The sequence below is a fragment of the Anarrhichthys ocellatus genome, unplaced genomic scaffold, assembly GCF_004355925.1.
Source record: "Anarrhichthys ocellatus isolate YVR2014 unplaced genomic scaffold, GSC_Weel_1.0 scaffold130, whole genome shotgun sequence".
NCBI classification, from domain to species: domain Eukaryota; kingdom Metazoa; phylum Chordata; class Actinopteri; order Perciformes; family Anarhichadidae; genus Anarrhichthys; species Anarrhichthys ocellatus.
In genome coordinates, this window is record NW_022280160.1 from 474,832 (window position 1) to 494,959 (window position 20,128).

The 20,128-nt window shown below is 44.9% G+C and overlaps 1 protein-coding gene across 1 annotated transcript in view; it reads right to left on the bottom strand.

Moving 5' to 3' along the window:
* Nucleotides 1-5,518: 5,518 nt before the first annotated feature.
* The window catches only part of LOC116399814 (titin-like), a 118,281-nt gene continuing 103,671 nt past the window's right edge, over nt 5,519-20,128 (bottom strand). The window contains 17 exon segments of the mRNA XM_031877234.1: nt 5,519-6,937; nt 7,619-7,882; nt 8,120-8,273; nt 8,359-8,605; nt 8,607-8,782; nt 8,897-13,956; nt 14,102-14,707; nt 14,881-15,186; nt 15,277-15,852; nt 15,992-16,291; nt 16,491-16,793; nt 16,880-17,464; nt 17,563-17,865; nt 18,035-18,337; nt 18,437-18,736; nt 18,862-19,149; nt 19,452-20,045. Of these exon segments, the coding sequence (XP_031733094.1) occupies nt 6,645-6,937; nt 7,619-7,882; nt 8,120-8,273; nt 8,359-8,605; nt 8,607-8,782; nt 8,897-13,956; nt 14,102-14,707; nt 14,881-15,186; nt 15,277-15,852; nt 15,992-16,291; nt 16,491-16,793; nt 16,880-17,464; nt 17,563-17,865; nt 18,035-18,337; nt 18,437-18,736; nt 18,862-19,149; nt 19,452-20,045 (10,658 nt within the window). The 3' untranslated portion in view covers nt 5,519-6,644.

Below are 20,128 nucleotides of genomic sequence, written 5' to 3' on the forward strand. Positions count from 1 at the left end.
GCAGACGTTCGGGGTCCGCTACAGTATGTTCCTCTCTAGCAGACGTCGGGGTCCTACTGCAACTCATTATGTGGCTCTTGGGGTTGGTAGGTCGGCGTGGCGTAGAACCCCCGTCCGAGGACTGAAATTGACAGAGGATTTTGGGTCAGTTGTTATATATTTTTAAAGCACTTTAAAGAAAGTTAGCATTATTTAGAGAACTACAAACCAGACACTCGTGTGGTTGCTATAGTTTTTGTATGATTTTGAAGATGTGATCTTGCTTTAAAGCCTTTACTCTATGCAGTCAGCTCATGACGTATCAACACACTACTGTTGGGGGGGGCCTTTGTTCTTTATCCTCTAGTCTGCACTCTTTTATGACGTTTTTTAATCTGCCTAGTGAGGTCTCCTGTGACAGCCATGTTAGAGAAAGGAGAGAGGAAGTGAGAAAGTGAGTCTTGTGACCTTCGTAACCTCGGCCACGTTCAACCTCCTCAGGAAACTTTAACAGTGCTGATGAAGGCCGGAACACTCACACATTTATTATTATTATTATTATTATTATTATTATTATTATTTAAAACGTATGAAAAGATGAGCAGAAGAAGAAAAGAGACGAGAGGAAAATCTGTCAGAAGAAAGAAGACGAAAAGACGCCTTCAAACGACTCCCAAGCGGTCATATTTAAATGGTGTGTTCGTCATCCAGTCTTTAAGTGGGTTTAATAAGGAAGTATGTAAAGTGAATTAAAGATATTCTAGTTGACGCCTTCTCATTATAACAAAGCCCTCAAAAACATATTCATAAAAGCATTCAGTAGCACATTTCTACAATGTCGCATCTGTTTTAATTAAAGAAAAGACAGGAATTTAGTGAGAAAATGAACCAGACTAAATAAAGTCATTCCATTTTCAGCTTTTTTATATTTATGTTCTGAAATGTTTTTTTTGAATGGCTGATTTCATAAATGCCAAGTTGTGAGCTGATGGTTTGAATATATGAGACAGACCTGTAACTGCTCCTTTAAATGAATTACAATAATTATACTGAACATTTAGAGAATATTAAACATTATTTATCCTTACACCTATCAGATCTGTTTCTCCTTCCTTCCTTTTCCTCAACATTAATATCATACTGTTATTTTAATGTATTTTAAGATGCTTTCTAATATGTTTCTGTTTTGTTAATTTTGTATTTTCTACTGTTTGTACTGTTTTTAAATATGCTAATGTGTACAGATGACAATTATTTGTTTTACATGTAAATGTGTGAAGGCAGATGTGTGTGTGGCTTAGCTAATGTTTAGCTAACTCTGGTTTAGCTAGCTCTGGTTTAGCTAGACCTGGTTTAGCTAGCTATGGCTTAGCTAACTCTGGTTTAGCTAACTCTGGTTTAGCTAACTCTGGTTTAGCTAGCTCTGGTTTAGCTAGTCCTGGTTTAGCTAGCTATGGCTTAGCTAACTCTGGTTTAGCTAACTGGTTTAGCTAACTCTTGTTTAGCTAGCTCTGGTTTAGCTAGTCCTGGTTTAGCTAGCTATGGCTTAGCTAACTCTGATTTAGCTAACTCTGGTTTAGCTAGCTCTGGTTAAGGTAGTTCTGGTGTAGCTATCGCTGGTTTAACTAGCTCTGGTCTTTCGAGCCATGGTGTAGCTTGCCCTGGTTTTGCTAACCCTGGTTAAGCTAATCCTGGTTTTGCTAGTCTTGCTCTGGAAGCTTCTTTTCTTTCACATTATCGGAGTATGATTTGAGAACGCTGTGTGTTCAGACATTCAGACTGAGTGCGAAACACATTTCCACCTCGCGGTCAATGTGCAACTTACCAGATATTAGCTGTAGCTAGCTAGCAAAGTATGCAATGAGTGTGATCAAACCTAAATCTAAATTGTGCATGTCAACACACACTCAGGCTGGATGTTGTGGACTATCCCTTTAAAGTAACTGTAGCTCACATAGTTCCTATAGAGCACCATGGAGAGGACCTACATTTAGAAATAACACACTTTAACCATGTTCAGCATCCTGCATGAAATATCTCATTAAAATGTTTTATTTCTCACATCTCTTCAGCCGGTTGTTCTCTAAACTCTGAGTTACTGTATAATATTCTATTCGTGTATATTGTAGATACAAACAAACATATTTAACTGCTATGAGTCTTCTGGGATGTTTGCCTGTCTGTTGTTGAATGTTCTGTGTATTTCTTTAGTTATCCATTTGTATTATTGATAGTTTTTGACTTTCCAGTGGTGTAAATACTGTGTATCACTACTTTCATATGGGAACCACCTGTACTACTACTAGTGTGTAATACATGATACACCTGTACACAAAGCACGTAACAGTCCTGTAGATCTCTGCTGGTTCATAACATGAAAACATCATATCATAATATCATATCATAATATCATAATTTCAAAACATAATATGACATGCTGGATCTCATCGTTGAATAAAGAGTTTTATTATGTCTCGTCTGGTGTGAAGCTTCTATTTGACTGTTAATCAGAGTCGTTGAAGTATTCTTATAATATATATATATATGTATATATATATATATATATTATACTGTGTTGATGTACAGCTAGTAGTATCTACAAGGTGTGGACATCAGGACACACGTGACACTGGTGTGATATTCTTTGAAACATCTGTGAATATCAGGTATTGTTGTCAGAGACAATAAGGAATCCTTCTCCTTCTTAAATATAATTGGAAGTTATTGATGACAGAACATTTATAACCTCCTTAGGAGCTTTAATACGTTACTTAGCTCATGTTTGTTCACTTCAGTTTTAAAAATTCTAACTTTTAAATGGAGTTTGGTGTGAAACCCTCTACTGGCACTATTTATTAGACATCATAAAACAATAGATATGTGATGCAGATCATTCCCATTCGTGAATATGATTTCACAATAAGTTGCTTTTGAGTTTTATGTGTAAAAATATTAACTTTGCCTTGTTTTCTTGCTGCTTCCATGTTTTCTAATCCTCTCAGAACGACTGTGAAGATCCTCAGTCCTCTCCAGGGCCCCGTTCCTCGTACGTGGCTAACTGAGTTAGCCGGATACTTGTCAGGATAAGATGACGTAGATCAGGCTTTTCGGTTCCACGAAGCAAGTTCGGCAAAATCACCATGGCAACACATCCATAAGCTTGAAGCTGCTCCAGCGCAGGCTGACTGAAGGTAGCTGGATAAGCTGCCACTCCCCCGGAAAACATGGCAGCTCCTGTCATATACGGTAGTCTAATGCGCTTGCGCATATACCGGGGGTTATACGGGAGTTCCAGAAATGCATGTAAAGTGAGACACACGGTGATCCATTAAAGCAGCTGAGCAAACTACGAAGCCTCTATTGCATTAATGTACAGCTCCCTTCCTCAGAGATCCACTGATGGAGGAGGATATTAGTTAGATTAGCGTTTTATAGGGAGAGAGTTCTTCCACATCGCCAAGATCCGTTATCACATCACGATGACTTCCTATACGAGCGCTATCCATTCTGCCCACAAGGAATCATTTATTTACAGACCTTCTGGAGCATACATTGAACACCACACGCTGGATGCAGCCTTGAGCTGTTCTGCGAGTGGTACATTGTTGTACAGTGTCGGCGATGCGGAGAACATGGGGAAAGCCGCTGCATGCCGTGCTGTTGGTAAAGTTTATTAGGCGCTTAATAAACTTATGGATGTGTTCATTACATCACCATGGCACATATTGTACTGACTCAGCATTCTGAGTAATGTGTGTGTGTTAGTGTTTACTTGCTCCCATGTCCTCTTGATGGCTGCGTTGCATACATGAGGGTTAAAGCACTCATAATGATATGACAGTGTTATTAGTACACCAGCATATCATTACTGTAGAACATGATGAAGGTGGACTCATGATAAGAACAGAGAGAATCACACACTATTGATCTTCACTGCTTCAGTTGATTGAATGTCTGATGATGAATAATACACACACACACACTGATCCGCCCACACACAGATTCACACTAGTTCTATATGGTGATCTACACATACATGTATATACACATATATAGTACATGATACATGAGGGCATACAGTACATATATCCTCATATTAATGAGGATCAGTAGATGCTCTTTGGGCTTGTTTTTATCTTATTGTGAAAGAGTTGAGATCATTATTGTCGCTATAGATCTCATTGGATGATGCATTCATTAAGCCTACTGCCAGCAGCTCATTTAAAGACATATCATCTGATTGATTGGGGTGATGAGGCATTAAAATGAGCCGATACATTTACAACTCTTACGCATTTAACGTGTCTGTGATATTTTGCGTGCTTCTTGTCTAGCCCTCGCAGCGGTGGAGGTGTTATATTTAGCCGTGATTATGGTCTTGAATTCCTCATATGCGTTCATGATCATCTCCTGCTCGTCAGCGGAGTAAAAAGAGGCTCTTTCTTTGACTTTATTTAACATTGTGCTGTTAGAAAATCATGGTTTCGGTGATCGACGCTTCCCCCTTTTGAAGTAGGACGGGCACGCGCAATTATCCTGATCCTGATCGTCTGGTTCCAATTAACGAGACTGTTTGAGAGGATCAGCCTTGGAGAAACCGACATAGCCTGATTTCAATCATCTCGTTAATTTAGGCTGCTAATAGGACATTTGATCGACTTAGTTGAACCACGTACGAGGAACGGGACCCTGGAGAACCACTCCACCTTAAATACGACAATTTTTAGCAGAGGTTTGGTATATAAATAGATGTAATGTTTTATAATCTCAAGTTTAGTTTTATTATTATCATGGTGTCAAAACCGTTAATCAGCTGCAAGTGGCATCAAATTAGTGTCAATGTCTCCTAAACCCCACTGACCTTCATGTACACGGTCTATATGAGATATATCTGTATATAAATACTCTATATGTACAGTATATATATACAGCAGGTAAAATAAGTGTTGAACATGTCACCATTTTTCTCAGTAAATATATTTCTAAAGATGACATGAAATGTTCACCAGATGTCGGTAACAACCCAAGTAATCCACACATACAGAAAACCAAACAAATAAATTCAGAAATGAAGTTATGTGTAATAAAATGCAATGACACAGGGAAACGGTATTGAACACACTTACTGAAACTGATTAAATCAGAGGTCTTCAACAGGGGGTCCGCGGCAAACAGCCTTCAATTCTTGAAGGTTCCTTGTTCCGTGTTCCTCCTATATATTATATACATACATATATAATATATACATATAATATAATAGTCATGTGAACGTCCTCATTTAAATAAAATGAATCAGTGTTAATAGTGACGATAACAATGTGAACGTGAAGCTTTCAGTTATTTTACTGATTTAGCAGCTTGCTAGTTAGCTAGCTAACGTTAGCTTGCTAACTCTACCACGTGTTCATGCTAACATTAGCTTTTTAACTCCACGTGTTCATGCCAACGTTAGCTTGCTAACTCCACCACTTGTTCACGCTAGCGTTACCCCGGTTACAGTAATTGAGCAGAAAACACAATAAACAGCAGACGCGCTGAGTAGTGCTGAAATCATGCTTTATTAAATCAGAAATGCATAAAACTCAAGGAGGATATGAAATATAGTTCTACATCAACAGATCAATAAAATAAATCAATGAACAGAGAATCTTTACTGGTCTCACAGGAGATGGAGTCGCTGTGGAGAACCAAGAAAACCCAGAACACCAACACTTTGAAACGACTAAAAGCTACGAAACACTCACACTCTTTAACACGCAAACATGTTAGCTAGTTAGCTAGCTAGCTATATATTATATGTATGCTAGTTAGCTAGCTAGCTAGCTATCCTCCGAGAGACGGCGCTGCTTCTGCACCGCAGAGCTGGCGTTGGTTTCCTCGTTTCTTTCTTTTTTTTATTGCCAGAAGATGTTTTGGTTTTAGAAGAAGTCGACCCGGCTGTCCGGTGCAGAAAACATCGCTCTTTTTTAAAATAAAAAGGATCTCTAAACGCTGAGAGTGCAGGCCGTCGCACTCTGCTGGTCGTCAGATCCCGGTGGTACGACGCAGTCGGTCTGAGCTCAAGGCCGCTTATGCTGCTTAAACATGAGGGTACAATGCAAACAGCACTCGGGGTCTTAAATGCTCACGGTACAACTCATAGGAAATAATATCGTTTATATCCAAAGACAATATAACGTAGTCTTTGTGTTTGTAACGTCAACAGGGAGCCTCTCTACCTGTTGAGGCGATCTTTAGACTTCAACATATCGTTGAGGCACAGAGTTTAGTTTCTCCGTTCGACAGGGTATTCGTTCCTCGTGGAACTTTCTCCTGTTTAAACATTTGTTCTTTTTTCAGTTTCGCTTCATATTATTGTCATAAATAACAATGCATACATTTCCCATAACCGTTAAATTCGGCTATATACATTATGTACATGTGTCACAGAAAAGTTGTTCAAAAATCCTAAGTCATAGTTATCCAATATGGCACATTTTATAACAACGTTAGACTCCGAGTCTAGTTTGGCATAAATTAATGTCAAGATTGGTACAAAAATAGTTCATATTTACAAGAACAGAAATCCAGATCTTTGTCACGTAGATTATCGTTGCTAATTCGCTAAATAAAAAGGTTCTGGAAGAGGGAAATGGGGGAATAAATTAACTTTCTTTCTTTTTTCTTTACATGGACCGAATGTGAACGTTGACGGTGGCGGAGTCGGAGCCCAGTTGGTTGGACAGCCGGAGGGTGTACGCTCCGCCGTCGCCCTCCTTCACCGCATGGATCACCAGGGTGGAGAGGTCAGCGGCGTTCTCCACGTGGCACCGCTCGTCTCCGTCGGGTAGAGTCCGACCCAAGCGGACCCACTGGACGGACGGAGCCGGGTCTCCAGAGAAAACACCTGCCACCGTCAGGGACCTCCCACGCTCGGCAATGACATCCTGGGGAAGAGCTTCGATCTTTGGTGGAGCGCCTGGAGATGAGGAACGAGGTCAGAGATATATGTTATATATTATGCTATATATATATTGCATTTTTGACAAGAGAGTTGTTTTGTTTTGTACCAAAATATAACGTTGTCTTATCTGTCATTTATCTATATTACTGTTATATACGATTATTTAACATTTAATGTATAATAAGAGTTCTAAGTTTCCCATCATCACTGAACCGTCAAAAACAAGTATTTGCAACTTTGGTGGCCTTGAATTTTTAGATAAATTGAGTACTTCTGGTTGCCGTCTTTGTTTGGTTGATGAACGGACAATAAAGTTTCATTTAATCTTAATGTTTATGACAGCTTCCTGTTTGTAGACTTCAACATTTTCATGTCAAAGTTTCAAACAAATCCACTCACTTCCATTAAAATCCATTTATTTCAGGCCTTCGAGTCCCAGTTTGTGCTTCATTGGCAGCGGACTGATTACTTGTTGTTATAAATTATTACCAGCACTATGTGCTTCTTTTCAACATATTACAACATTTTATTTTTGGTAAAAACAAAGGCTTATTTCTTTGTAACCATCAATGCAAAAGTCAGGACTCCATCTCTCATCACATTCATATTTACCTCCACCTTCACTCACACAGATGCTCACATCTTTGCATCCTGTTACTGAAGTGTTGAAGTTACCAACAGATTGATGCATCTCACCTCTTTTAACCGCGGCCTCGACATGCGAACGAGCAGACGTTTCCACCATTTGGCTGCTGGAGCTCATGGAAAGCATGGACTCAGCTGTCATGGCGGACATGTGAGACGCAGACGTGCTCTCAAACGAATACTTGGCCTGCATGGAAGCCGCCTCCATGAGAGCCGATGAGCCAGATAAATGTTTCTGCATGCTGGCAGCAGCAGCGTCAGTAGAAGCTCTTTGCTCCACAATTATCATTTGTGTTGTTGCTTCTTCAACAAGAGCTGTGAGGATGCAAATGACAAGCACATTTCATCACAATGTGCACGAGTACAAACACTGTATGGAAGCTCGAGGGCTCAAGTGCATCGGCTTTCCTTGGGTTTGAATGTTAAAGTAAAGTTTTTTTTTGGTGCAAACAAAGCGCCCTTTTTCATCACAGATTTTAGTATCCAGGCCAATTAAACACCCTCAGACAAGAGTGTTTAATTGTGTTTAGTAGAAGTGCAGCAGAAACTTACTGATGACGTTGAGGGAGGATGTTGCAGAGCACTGTCCAAACTGATTTTGAGCTTTTATCGTGTATTTTCCGCTGTCTGCAACTGTAGCTTCACAAATCTCCAGAATGTACTCAGTCTTGAAGCGGCTCAGCCTGATGTTTGATGTGACAGAAATCTGCAAAAAGAGAAAGAAAGAGAGTTAAGTGTTAAGTCTGCAACCCAGGTTTCTATTGCTAACAAATAACTTTCAGGAGACTCACAATCATGTTGTCTTTCAACCACTCCACTTCAGGGGAAGGCTCTCCTGCAAGTTCACACGTGAATTTGACATTTTGTCCCTCGATCACGTTCTGGGACCTGGGCTGCACCAGGATGTGGGGTGCGTCTGAGCGCTTAGCCGTGCAGCTTTTGGAGCCTAAAAGGGAAATAAATGTAAAGAGTTCATGTTAGGAAACAGTTTGAATGGTTTCAGCTGCAGGTTTACGAGGGATACTTGCTTCCACCAGCAGGTGTTACCAAGGTCTTACCTCGTACAGTGACTGTGCAGGTTGTCGACACCACTCCAGCACCGGTGGTAGCGGTGCACTTGTACAGCCCACTATCAGAGACCTCCATTTCATAGATCTCAAGAGAAGCTGAGCCACTCTCCTCAAAGATTTCATACTTCCCTCCCTGAGACAAAGCCTGTCAATCATGATGATATGATTCAGTTCCTCACAAAGGCAAACACAAACTTTATACATCCATAAGTAATTGATAATAACAGTAGAACAGTTTCAGTGTTATAGAATCAGTTACCTCTCCGTCCTTCATCCATGAGATGGCAGGTTTGGGCTCTCCGGTTACCTTCACGGAGAGCTTGACGACAGAGTCAGGAGCTGCAGTGACGTCGCTCAATCCGATGGAGAAGGACGGCTTCTTTTCAAGAGTTGGTGACATCACTCTCTTTGGTGACTTGATTGGAGAAGTCCCCGATTCCTTCTCAGATGGAGCTGGGGATTTGGGAGTAGGGGACTTTGGTGTGACTGGAGACTTTATTCTCTGAGGTGACTTGATTGGTTCAGGGGACTTGACTCTCTGAAGAGTTTTGACCGGTTCAGGGGATTTGGCAAGAGGGGACTTAGCCTCTGGGGAGGTGATTCTGGGAGGGGCGACTACTTTCTCCTTGGACTCAGACTTGCGAATGGTCAGACTGAATTGGGCCTCTTGTTTGCCTCCAGCATTTTCCACCAGCAGAGTGTAGCTGCCTTCATCTGACGTCTCAACACATGAGATCTCGAAGGAGGAGCTGTACTGAGTAGAGACGATGTAGTGACGGGCAGAGGAACCGATAACTGCTCCATTATGCAGCCAGGAAATAGAAGGTGCTGGTTCGCCATCCACATCACACTCAAACCTGGCGAGGCTTCCCTCCTCTACAGTCAGGGACCGTGGTTTGGTCAGGATCTTGGTAGGAACACCAGGCTTCTCCCTTGGCTTCTCAACAACAGTGGTGGTCTTTTTCACAGTTTCAGTCACACTTTCCTTCACTGTCGTTTTGGAGGAGGAGACGTGATAAACCTCTGTTCTGGTCATTTCTGGCAGATGGGAGGATGGAGGCTCTTCATCTTTCCGGAATGAAGAGAAGGCAGCATATTCTTCTCCTGCTACATCCAATGTGGCATAGTCGGTAGTCTCTCCTTTGGTGTTCTTGCAGACCACGCGGTAAGTGCCGGCATCTTCAGTCACACAGTTGCTGATCTTCAGAGTCAGAACTCCACTGATGTTGGTCATGTGGTACTTGCTTGTCTGATGAATCTCCTTGTCATTGTGGAACCACTTGACCTCAGGATCTGGTTTGGCCTGGACATTCAGGGTGAACTTTGTGCTGGACCCATGAGGTACGCGATGAGATCGCATCCTGATGGTAATACGTGGGCGGTGGTCAAGACTGAAAGGAGCCTGTGTCACCACCTCAAAGGTCCTCTCCACTGATCTCCTCTCTGATCTCAGAGCCTGCTTTCTCTCCTCATACCTGGAAGCAAAGTCAACTTTAGGAATGGTCACTTCAGTCTTGGCAGCCCGTCCTGGGGTAGGGGATGTCCTCGCGAGTTCAGGCAGTTGGAGCTTCTTGATTGGTTTAGGAACATATTCTGAGGTAAAAGATGACAGGTGCTCAGATTCAATGCCCTGAGAGTATGTTGCAACAGTGACAGTTGATTCCTTTTTGAAGGCTCGAGTCTTCTCCTCAAACTCCATGCGCTTGAGTTCACTCTTGTAAGCGGACATTCTCTGAGCAGTTGTGTGTGGGCGCAGCAGCTCCTGATCTTCTCTCTCTTCATACACCTTCTGCCTTGGAGGTCTGTATGTGGCTTTGTCATGACGCTGGCGGAGGTCAACAAAACTTGGGCCAGCCTCGTATTTAGATGGAATTCGGTAGGAGTCATATTTGCGGATTTCGTCTCCTTCTTCATCATCGCTGTAGACTTTTCTTGGAGATGAAGGACGCAGGGCAGACAGCTCAAAGCGAACTGGGCTGAGGCTGGGTGGAGAAGCTGAGTAACCATACTCCAGCTCATCCTCCAGACGAAGCCTCTCCTCCTCGGTTCTCTTCATGGACAGGTACTCATTCACAGGCAGCAGTAGCTCCTCATCCGACAGGTCACCCAGGGACCTCCTCCTAATCCTGTGGTAGGCGTCCATCTCAGGGGAAGGAGTGCGATGCCTTGCAGGCCTCACAATCTCCAAGTCATCCTGAGTCATGTCCGAGATGCGCCACTTAAGCTTATACTGGTCCTTGATCCTGATTGGCACCTCATAGAACTGCTCCCACCTGGAGAGGCGGATACGCTTCATCCTCTTCTGCTTGATTTTGTCCATTGGCTCAGGGAACTCGTACTGGTCCCGCAGCTTCTTGTACCATTTCATGTCAGAGAACGGCTGGAAGTGTTTTATTTCCACGTCCTCCTCAAGAACAGCTGGGTTAAAGACTCGAGGAGGGGGGACGTCATAAGGCATACGCAGCCTCTTCTCATCTGCCCGTTTCTTCCTCTCCTCTTTTTCTTTCTGCATCTCAGCCTCGGTCTTCTCACCCTTCTTTGTCGTCACAGCAGGTGTGAACATGGTGGCTGCCTCCCTGACAGCTTGTACTGCGATGGGCGGTAAAGGTATAAAGACGGTGTCAGACAAAATCTGAGACAGCCTAACCTTTTTGTCCAATTCTGCCTTTCCAGCCATCAATTTTTTCTCCTTTTCACTGGGCTCATATTCCTTCTTTACATGAGTGACGCGTTCTACTTTGAGCATAGCCTGGCAACTGGCAGATCCAGCAGAGTTGGTAGCAGTAACTCTGTACACACCAGAGTCCTCAGGGAGAGTGTCTTTCACGTGAAGGATGAAGTAATCCAGACCTTCATGCACAACCTCAATAGATGGTCCAAAGGCTAAAGGCATACCGTCCTTCTCCCACTTCAGTTGGGGATGGCCCGATACTCTAATCTCAAAGCGTACATTCTGGCCCTCCCTGCACTCGACATTTGCGAGCAGACGTTTGAACATGGGCCTTAGGGTGAGGTCTGCCGGTTTAGGTCGAGGAACAACAGTAAGACGGGCCTTGCAGCTGTCGTCTCCATACCTGTTACGGGCCACAACGCTGTACTCAGCATCATCCTCATCATCAAGTTTGTGGATAATCATCTGGTACAGACCCTTGTCGCTGATGAAGGTGTATTTCTTGTCATCTTCTCCAGGGATGAGCTTCTGTCCGGATTTGTGCCAGATGACACGAGGCTCAGGGTGAACAGTGATGGTCACACTAAAGCGCACATCCTCACCAATGTAGGCTGTACAGTTTACCAGAGGAAGGGTGAACTCCGGTGGCTTCTGAAGCATTCTGGCAGTGTCGACTCTGCGCTTTATTTTCTTGACCACACGGGTGGTGAAGAAGTCACGGTAAGATCTAACCCCGTTGATAAACAGCTCTGCGTAGGCACTGTCCTCACCATACTCATTCACAACCTTGCACCTGTAAGTGCCATCATCTGCTCTTGTGACATTGTTGATGGTGATTACAGCAAGGCCATCCTCAAACTTAATTTCATATTTGTCACCAGCTTCAAGTTGCCTGACGCCACAGTACCATGTCACTTCAGTAGTGCTATCATAGTTATCAATGTTGCAGATGAATTTCACATTGTCGCCCTCATTCACCACTGCATGGCTGATCTGGCCTCCAACAGGACCGTGTTCAAATGGAGCGATCTTCACCTTGGCGATGAAGACACCACGCTGGGATCTGATGGAGCCCCCGCTGGCCACACGAGCTGCAGAGACAACAGTTTTCCACTCTTTCTTCACCATTGTCTGGTAGTATCTCTTGTGCCTTCCTGTTGGGATGGCTCTGGTGCCGATCTCCTCTGTGGACTTGGTCAGCCATGGATGTGCCAGAGCCTCAGCAGCAGTCATACGATGCTTACGTTCCTTAGTCATTAAGCGATCGGTGAAGTCTAATGCCTCGACACTGACCTGCTTGAAGGACTCGTCATCGTAGCTGTAAGCTGCATTTGAGATGTTGTCAATCATCTGTTGGTTGGTCTCAGCTGTGAATGGATTCAGTCCAATGAGGAGCACATAGGCAAGGACACCAACTGACCACATGTCAGTGACGGTGCTAACCATGTCACACTGGTGGATCTCAGGGGCAGCATACTCTGCAGCGGTATACTGGATCTTGATTTGGTCTCCAGGAGTCAGGTGTCTGGACTGGCCCAACTCAATAATCTTCACATTAGAGCTGGTTCTAGTTGTGTACACAATGTTCTCTGGTCTGATATCAAAGTGTCCATAGCTCTCAGTGTGCAGGAACTCAAGAGCTGAGCAGATCTGCCTGATGTAGTTGACAATCTCACGCTCATTAAGCTCAAACTCAGCTGTGTTGAGGCGTTCAAAAATGTCAACGCCAGAGATGAAGTCATAGATCATCACCAGCTCCTCTGGGCTTTCATAAGACTCGTGGAGGAGAAGGTAGTTGGTATGTTTGGCCAGATTCAATGTTGCAATTTCCTTCTTGACAATTGCTTGATCAGCGCCTCTCACCTTGAAGAATTTAGCCATGTAGGTTGTCTCAGAGCTGATGTTGACACAGCGGTGGACAATGCCAAACTGACCTCTGCCCAATTCCTCTGCAATGGCATATTTGTTGTGCATGTTCTTGGCATCAGAGTGAGCCTTGCCCTTGGGGACACGTCCAGTGTCGTTAACCTCTCTGTCATAGAGCAGAACTCTTGATTTGTCCTCCTTGGTCATGACAGGTCCGCTGGTCTCAGATGGAGCACTCTGTCCAAATTTGTTCTCAGCGATGATTCTGAACTGATAGCTGGTTCCTCCAAAAAGATTGGTAACGGTGTAGTGGGTGTCACGGGACTGGGCAACGCGCTCCCACCTCTCAGCAGTGGTGGGGCACTTCTCAATGATGTAGCAAATTACCCTGCTGCCTCCATCATTCGCTGGGGCTACCCAGTTCAGTGTGACCGAGTCTCTGGAGACGTCACTGGCTTTGACACCACGTGGAGGATCAGGAACGTCAGCTACATCCAGCTCAACTGTCTGCTGGTCAATGCCAAATCTGTTCTTGGCACAGACAATGTAGAAACCAGCATCCTTCTTCTCGACTCCGTTGGTGAACACCAAAGAAGTAAATGATCTGGTGACAATGACCTGGTAGTGGCCATTGCTGTCAATAAGATCTTGTCCCTTCTGCCATGTGATGACAGGATCTGGTTTGCCGCTGAAAGGAATCTTGATATTGACGACCTCTCCACGCAGGGCAGGGATGGCTTCCTTGTCCTTCAGGTTCTTTGGCAGGTTAATCTTGGCAGGGACTGGAAATGAGAGACATTATTTAAGTGAGATGTCATATTTTAGTAAAAATTCAAAATTAGTTTAATATGTTTGAATTGGTCAGTGTTAAAGTCAGCATGTAAAAACAATAACCTAGTTGGAGAAATTTGGTATCTGTGAGCTTACCTTCCACATCCAGAGAGACTGTAGCACAGATGGAGCCTCCTTGATTGGTGGCCCTGATCTGGTACACAGTGGAGTCTTCCTCAACCGCCTCGGTGATGACCAGCTGGTGGTAACCTCCCTTGAACTCCTGTATCTTGATCTTTTTGCCATCAGAGTGGATCTCCTTTCCTCGTCTGAACCATTTAATCACAGGCTTTGGCTGCCCTGTGATCTTGCAGACAAGGGTAGCATTGCTATTGTACTTGACGCTCATGTTCCTCAGCTCTTCCTTGAAAGCAGGAGCACGAACCTCAACTGCTGTGGCTGGAACGATGGGAGCGGTCTCCTCGCTGTAGTCACTCTCTCCCCCCAGGTTCTCGCACTTCACACGGAAGATGCACTCGACGCCCTCGGTCAGACGCTTGACGGAGAACACCGTCTGTTTGATCTCGTCTGTGGTCACCGGACTCCAATCGCTCCATTCCTTCTTGTCCTTCTTGTGCTTCTTCTCAAGGCAATAGCTCTTGATCTTGGAGCCGCCATCGCTGAATGGAGGCTTCCAGGAAACCACGCAGGAGTCCTTGGTGATTCCAGAAACAACTGGCGACACAGGTGGTGATGGTTCCTCTGTGGACCGGAATATATAAATCACAAACCATTGTCAGAACTTCTTCAGTACACTGTACATAGGTATCTCTTAACATGTAGATTGTTGCAGTGTATTAAAGTTCTCTTGCATTTGAAGTCATGAAGTGATGAAGTATTGTGAAACATTTATTGGATATTGGATTAAAACTTACCCAGCTGGCTCTTGATAAGGATGGGGGATGTGAGTTCCAGTGGCTCACTGTTACCATAGCGATTCTGGGCGTACACGCGGAAGAAGTATCTGGCGCTGTCAATGAGGTTGGGCACACGGCAGGATATGCCATTAATGGATGACGACACCAGTTCCCACTCGGTGCCCTCCTTGTCCTCGCGTTTCTCCACAATGTAGTTGGTAATCATGCAGCCTCCGTCGTCCTGGGGAGCCTTCCAGCTGATTATGACGGAGTTCTTCAGGAGAGCTTCCAGCACAATGGGACCCTGAGGCATCTCAGGTTTGTCTAGAAACAGTATTGATATCAATTATAAATCTAATACTATCACTTTTATAAATCCAGTGCCCTCACTTCAATAAATACACATTAACATACCGTAAATCTCAACATTGAATGCGGTGTCGGCCCTGCCAAAGTGGTTGTGCAGTCTGATCCTGTATTTGCCTCCATGAATTCTGCGCTGCACATTCTTGATCACCAGGTGCGTGTAGTGCTCAGTGGTTTCAATGCTGATGTCCTCTGAGTTCTCCAGGGTCTTTGCCCCATGCAGCCACAAGATCTTTGGCTCAGGACGGCCGATGTAGACGGCATGGATACGCAGAGTGGATCCCAGGCCGGCGTAGTAGGTTTCCTTCAGCGAGTAATCAGGGTGGAAGGATGCAGCAGCCTCCAACACCAGAACGCCTGTGGTCTCGGCTTCTCCGGCGTCGTTGATGGCCTTGCAGGTGTACTCTCCCTCGTCCTCCGTCTGATCCGTCATAATAGACAGCGAATGGTTGCGGCCATCAGAGCTCATCTCATACTTGCGAGACTCAACAATCTCCTTGCCGGCATGGTACCACTTGATGTCAGGGACAGGTCTGCCAATAATCTGGCACTTCATGATACCAGGCTGGCCAAGCTTGGCAGTCACTTCATCCATTTCCTTTCTCAGGCCTGGTTTAGTTTCAACTATACATACAAAACGAGGATGAATATTTTGGAAAAGTTTGTTACATTTAGTAATGTTTCAAGTAAAGGTCTCTTTAGAAGAGCAAGTTGGGTAAATGCTTACAAATAATGTTCACACAATATACTACAGTGTACTCACCACTCAGTTTGGTCTTGATGCATGTGGCAGTTCTACGAGGTCGACTCATTCCTGTCTCATTCTCAGCAAACACTCTGAACTCGTACTCTGTTGCCTCAGCCAGTCCAGGCATGGTGAATTCCTTTTCCTTCAGTCTCTGCTTGTTGGACTTCTTCCAGGTGCTCTCAATGGACTTCCTGTACTCCACCCAGTAGCCCAAGACCTCCTTTCCACCATCGCACTCTGGAGCTTGCCAGCGGATGGTGATGAAGTTCTTTGTTACGTTCACTGTGTCGATCTCGCCTGGTTGACTTGGTTTGTCTGGAAGGAAAGAAACAACAAATTGCTGACACCAACAATAACCACTTTGCCTTTTTATTCTGATGTTGTTTGACAAACTTTACAGTGAGAGAGTATATGTTCCAGCCAACTATTGGAAGTTGTCTTGATTAACTGATTGATTGACGAAAATTCCAGCAACTATAGTGATGCTATTAATTATCAGTAAGTGGAGACTCACCGAAAGGATCCTTGCATGTGACTGGGTCAGACACAGGACCAGCCTCACTCTCGCCGATGTTGTTGATGGCAACAATGCGGAACTGGTAATCTGCATCAGGAGTGAGTCCAGGCAGAGTAAACATGGTAGAGGTGATCTTGGTCTGGTGTCGGGACCACGTTTCAGCGGACACTACCTTGTACTCAACAAAGTAGCCAGTGATGGTAGAACCACCATCGTCCTTTGGTCTGGACCAGGCCAATGCCACGGAGCTCTTGGTGATGTCCATGATCTCTGGTGGAGTGCTTGAAGGCTCAGGGCGACCTGGTTTGAAAAATGCAGTGTTTTTTTGAGTCATTACTAAATGGTCTCATACTGCTCACTTAAGACTGAAGAAGAGGAATACTTACAGAGAGGAGTCTTGGGTACCAGTGGCTGCTCTGACTTCAGAGAGGCGCTGACACCGAAGGAGTTTTCAGCTGTGACCTTGAAGTGGTACTCTGTTCCCTCCTTCAGGCCCTTGACAGCCAGATGAGTGTCAGTCACTCTAGAGTCCACTATGTACCAGGCATTTCTGGCTGCCTCGCGTCTTTCTACGATGTAACCCAGGATCTCTGAGCCACCGTCATCCGTGGGCATCTTCCAGGACACCTTGACAGAGTTGGCCTGAATCTCCTCAAAGACCATTGGTCCCTCCGGAGCACTTGGGCGGCTGATGACCTTCACCTTGATTTGGGCCTTCTTCCTGCCAACCCTATTCTCCAGCAGGAGGTCGTACACTCCAGAATCACTCCTCTCGGCTCCCTTGATCACAAGCTCACTGGCATCCTCCGTGGAGGCAATCATGGCCTTGGTGGAGACTGCACCACTATCCTTGGACCACTTGCAGGTTGGATGAGGTTTACCCTTAATGGGCAAAGAGAGTCTAACCACACCTCCATGGCGTACGACGTACACGTCTTTGTATTTCAGCTCAAGTTCATAGTCAGGAGATTCTGGAGGACAATGATAGTTATAAAAATGTGTTTAATTCTACATTAGTTTTAAACAACTACAAGTGACAGCAGGTAGTTAATGTAACCTGTGTACTCACCAAGCATCTCGGTCACAGCCACAGTTCCAGGGACTTCAGCAGGTTCTCCGAAGCCACCAGCATTGCAGGCCATCACACGGAATTTGAACTCCTTTCCTTGTGGCATTTTGGTCAGGGTGTACTCGCAGATTAAAGATGGTGTGGTGTTGCACTTGATCCAAGGCATGGTGCCCACCTTCTGCATCTCAATCAGGTAACCATCCACCCTTGCATCTCCCTCATCATCGGGAGGACTCCAAGCCAGCGACACGGAGGATTTGGTGGTATCGGTGATCCTTGGGTTCTGAGGACAGCCAGGTGGATCTGAGTGGGGAAGAGAAACATGTCAGTGTGTTTAGCTGCTGCTACAAAAGATACTATGAGTCTGTGCTTTCTCTTTTAAGACTTCTGGTACCACGCCACTGTAGTTATGAATTTAGTTTTATCTAAAAATCTAAATATAACAAGGCTTTCTTTGAAACTGTTGTCTTACCAATGGGATCTGTTGCCACTGCTGGTTTGGATACCAGACTTGGTTTGCTAAGTCCTCTGGCATTGAGGGCAGTGATTCTGTGTTCATACTCCAGGCCCTCAATAAGCTCTGTCGACCTGTATCTGGTCATGGTGATGGGATTCTTGTTGGCTCGCACCCATCTGTCAGACCTGACTTCTTTGCGCTCGATGATGTACCCAGAAACATCAAGGCCGCCGTCTTCTTCTGGCGGGTTCCAGGCCACGGTCATGCCATCACGAGAAACATCAAAGATGGTTGGACGGCCAGGAGGTCCAGGCACATCTGTGGAGGAGGAGAAACATGTTACCATACCTCTGTTGACATAGTTCAGTCTGTATAATCATTAACTATTTCTGTAACCTTAAACAAAGCAAGTCTTACTCTTCAAGCTCCTGCAGGTGATGATCTCAGATTGAAGGAATTCTCCAGTGCCGTAGCGATTAATGGCAGCTGCACGGAAGACATACTCATCTCTCTCAATCAGGTTGTCAAACTTGAAAGTTGGTCGGCTAACAGAATCGCAGACGGGCACCCAGCCGGGTCTGTGAGCATCACGTTGCTCCACTGCGTAGCCACTGATGGGAGCTCCGCCATCTCTGGCTGGAGGATCCCAGCTGCAGCTGACGGTGGTAGCATCAATCTCATCAATCCTGAAGGGTCCCTTTGGTTCATCAGGTTTAGCTGGTAAAAGGGGAATTACAGGATTAATTGTTACAGTCAACGTGATGGCTTGAAACAATGACTTTATTGTAACATGCTCTTGATGAGCATCAGTAATACTAAATAACAGAGGGATGGTTCCTTACAGAGGATGATGACCTTGATGACCTCGGTGATAACACCGACAGCATTCTTCACCTCTAGGGAGTAGTCACCAGTGTCATCGATAGTGGTCTGAGACACAGTCAGTTTGGAGAACTTGCCAGTGCTCTTGATCGTGACACGATCTGTGACTTTCATCTTGTTATCTCTGAAGTACCAGGAGCAGATGGGAGGAGGCCTGCCAATGAGGGGCAGGTCCAACTCCAGAGTCTTGCCGGCTAGAACATTGACAACTTTCTGAGGAATACTGGAGAAGTCCACCACAGGCATTACTGGAAAAGGAAAAAGAGAGATGGAAAAACTGTAGTTTACATCCCACTTTGGTTGGTAAATAGATTGCAAACTGAGCTGTGATGTTTTGCCTAATGTTGCTGCTGGACAGAACATCTTCAACATGTACAGATTTCTGGAGCCCAAAGTAGCAACCTCATGGTTTCCTTGATAAGCATGTATTTCTAACTTTTCCTCTTTCAAACCCTCTTGGTTAAAGAGCTAAAGGATAGCAGGGTGCAGTGTTTTCAGTAAATGTTTCTGCTTTAAACATTTGTAAAAACATGTTTTTGACTGCTGTTACCTCTCTGTTCCTGTACAGTGATGGCAGTAACAAGCTCTTTGGGCTCGCTGGCTCCTCTGCTGTTGATCGCTCTGATCCTAAACAAGTACTGCTCGCTCTCGTTCAGCTTCTCGATGGTGTGCTCAAAGTCAGTGGTCTTCAGCGTGGCCACCTTCATCCACTTGTCAGTGCCAAACTTGCAGGCCTCGATGACGTAGCCCGTCAGTCTGCTGCCACCATCGTGCTCGGGCTTCTCCCAGCCCAGGGTGACGGTGCTCTTGGTGACGTCGATCATCTCCAGCTTGTGTGGCTGCAGAGGCACCTCGCAAACCAGGATGACGTCGGGAGTCTCACAGGGCACACCGATGCCATAGATGTTCTCAGGGAGGACCCGGAAGTAGTACAGCATGCCCTCCATGAGGCCGTCGATCTTGTAAGAGGTCTTACTGCACTTGGAGGTGACGGTCTTGTAGGCTCTCATGGAGGCCTCACGCCTCTCAATGATGTAGTTGTTGACAGGAGCACTGCCATCGACAGTTGGGGCTTCCCAAGAAATGGTTGCAGACTCTTTAGTCAGCTCCTTGATCTTAACTGCTCCAGTTGGTCCAGGAGTATCTAACAATAAAACAATACTTTGTCAATATATCACATTTCCAAGAGCTACTGTATCAGTCACATTTAAAAAAACTATGCCCTAT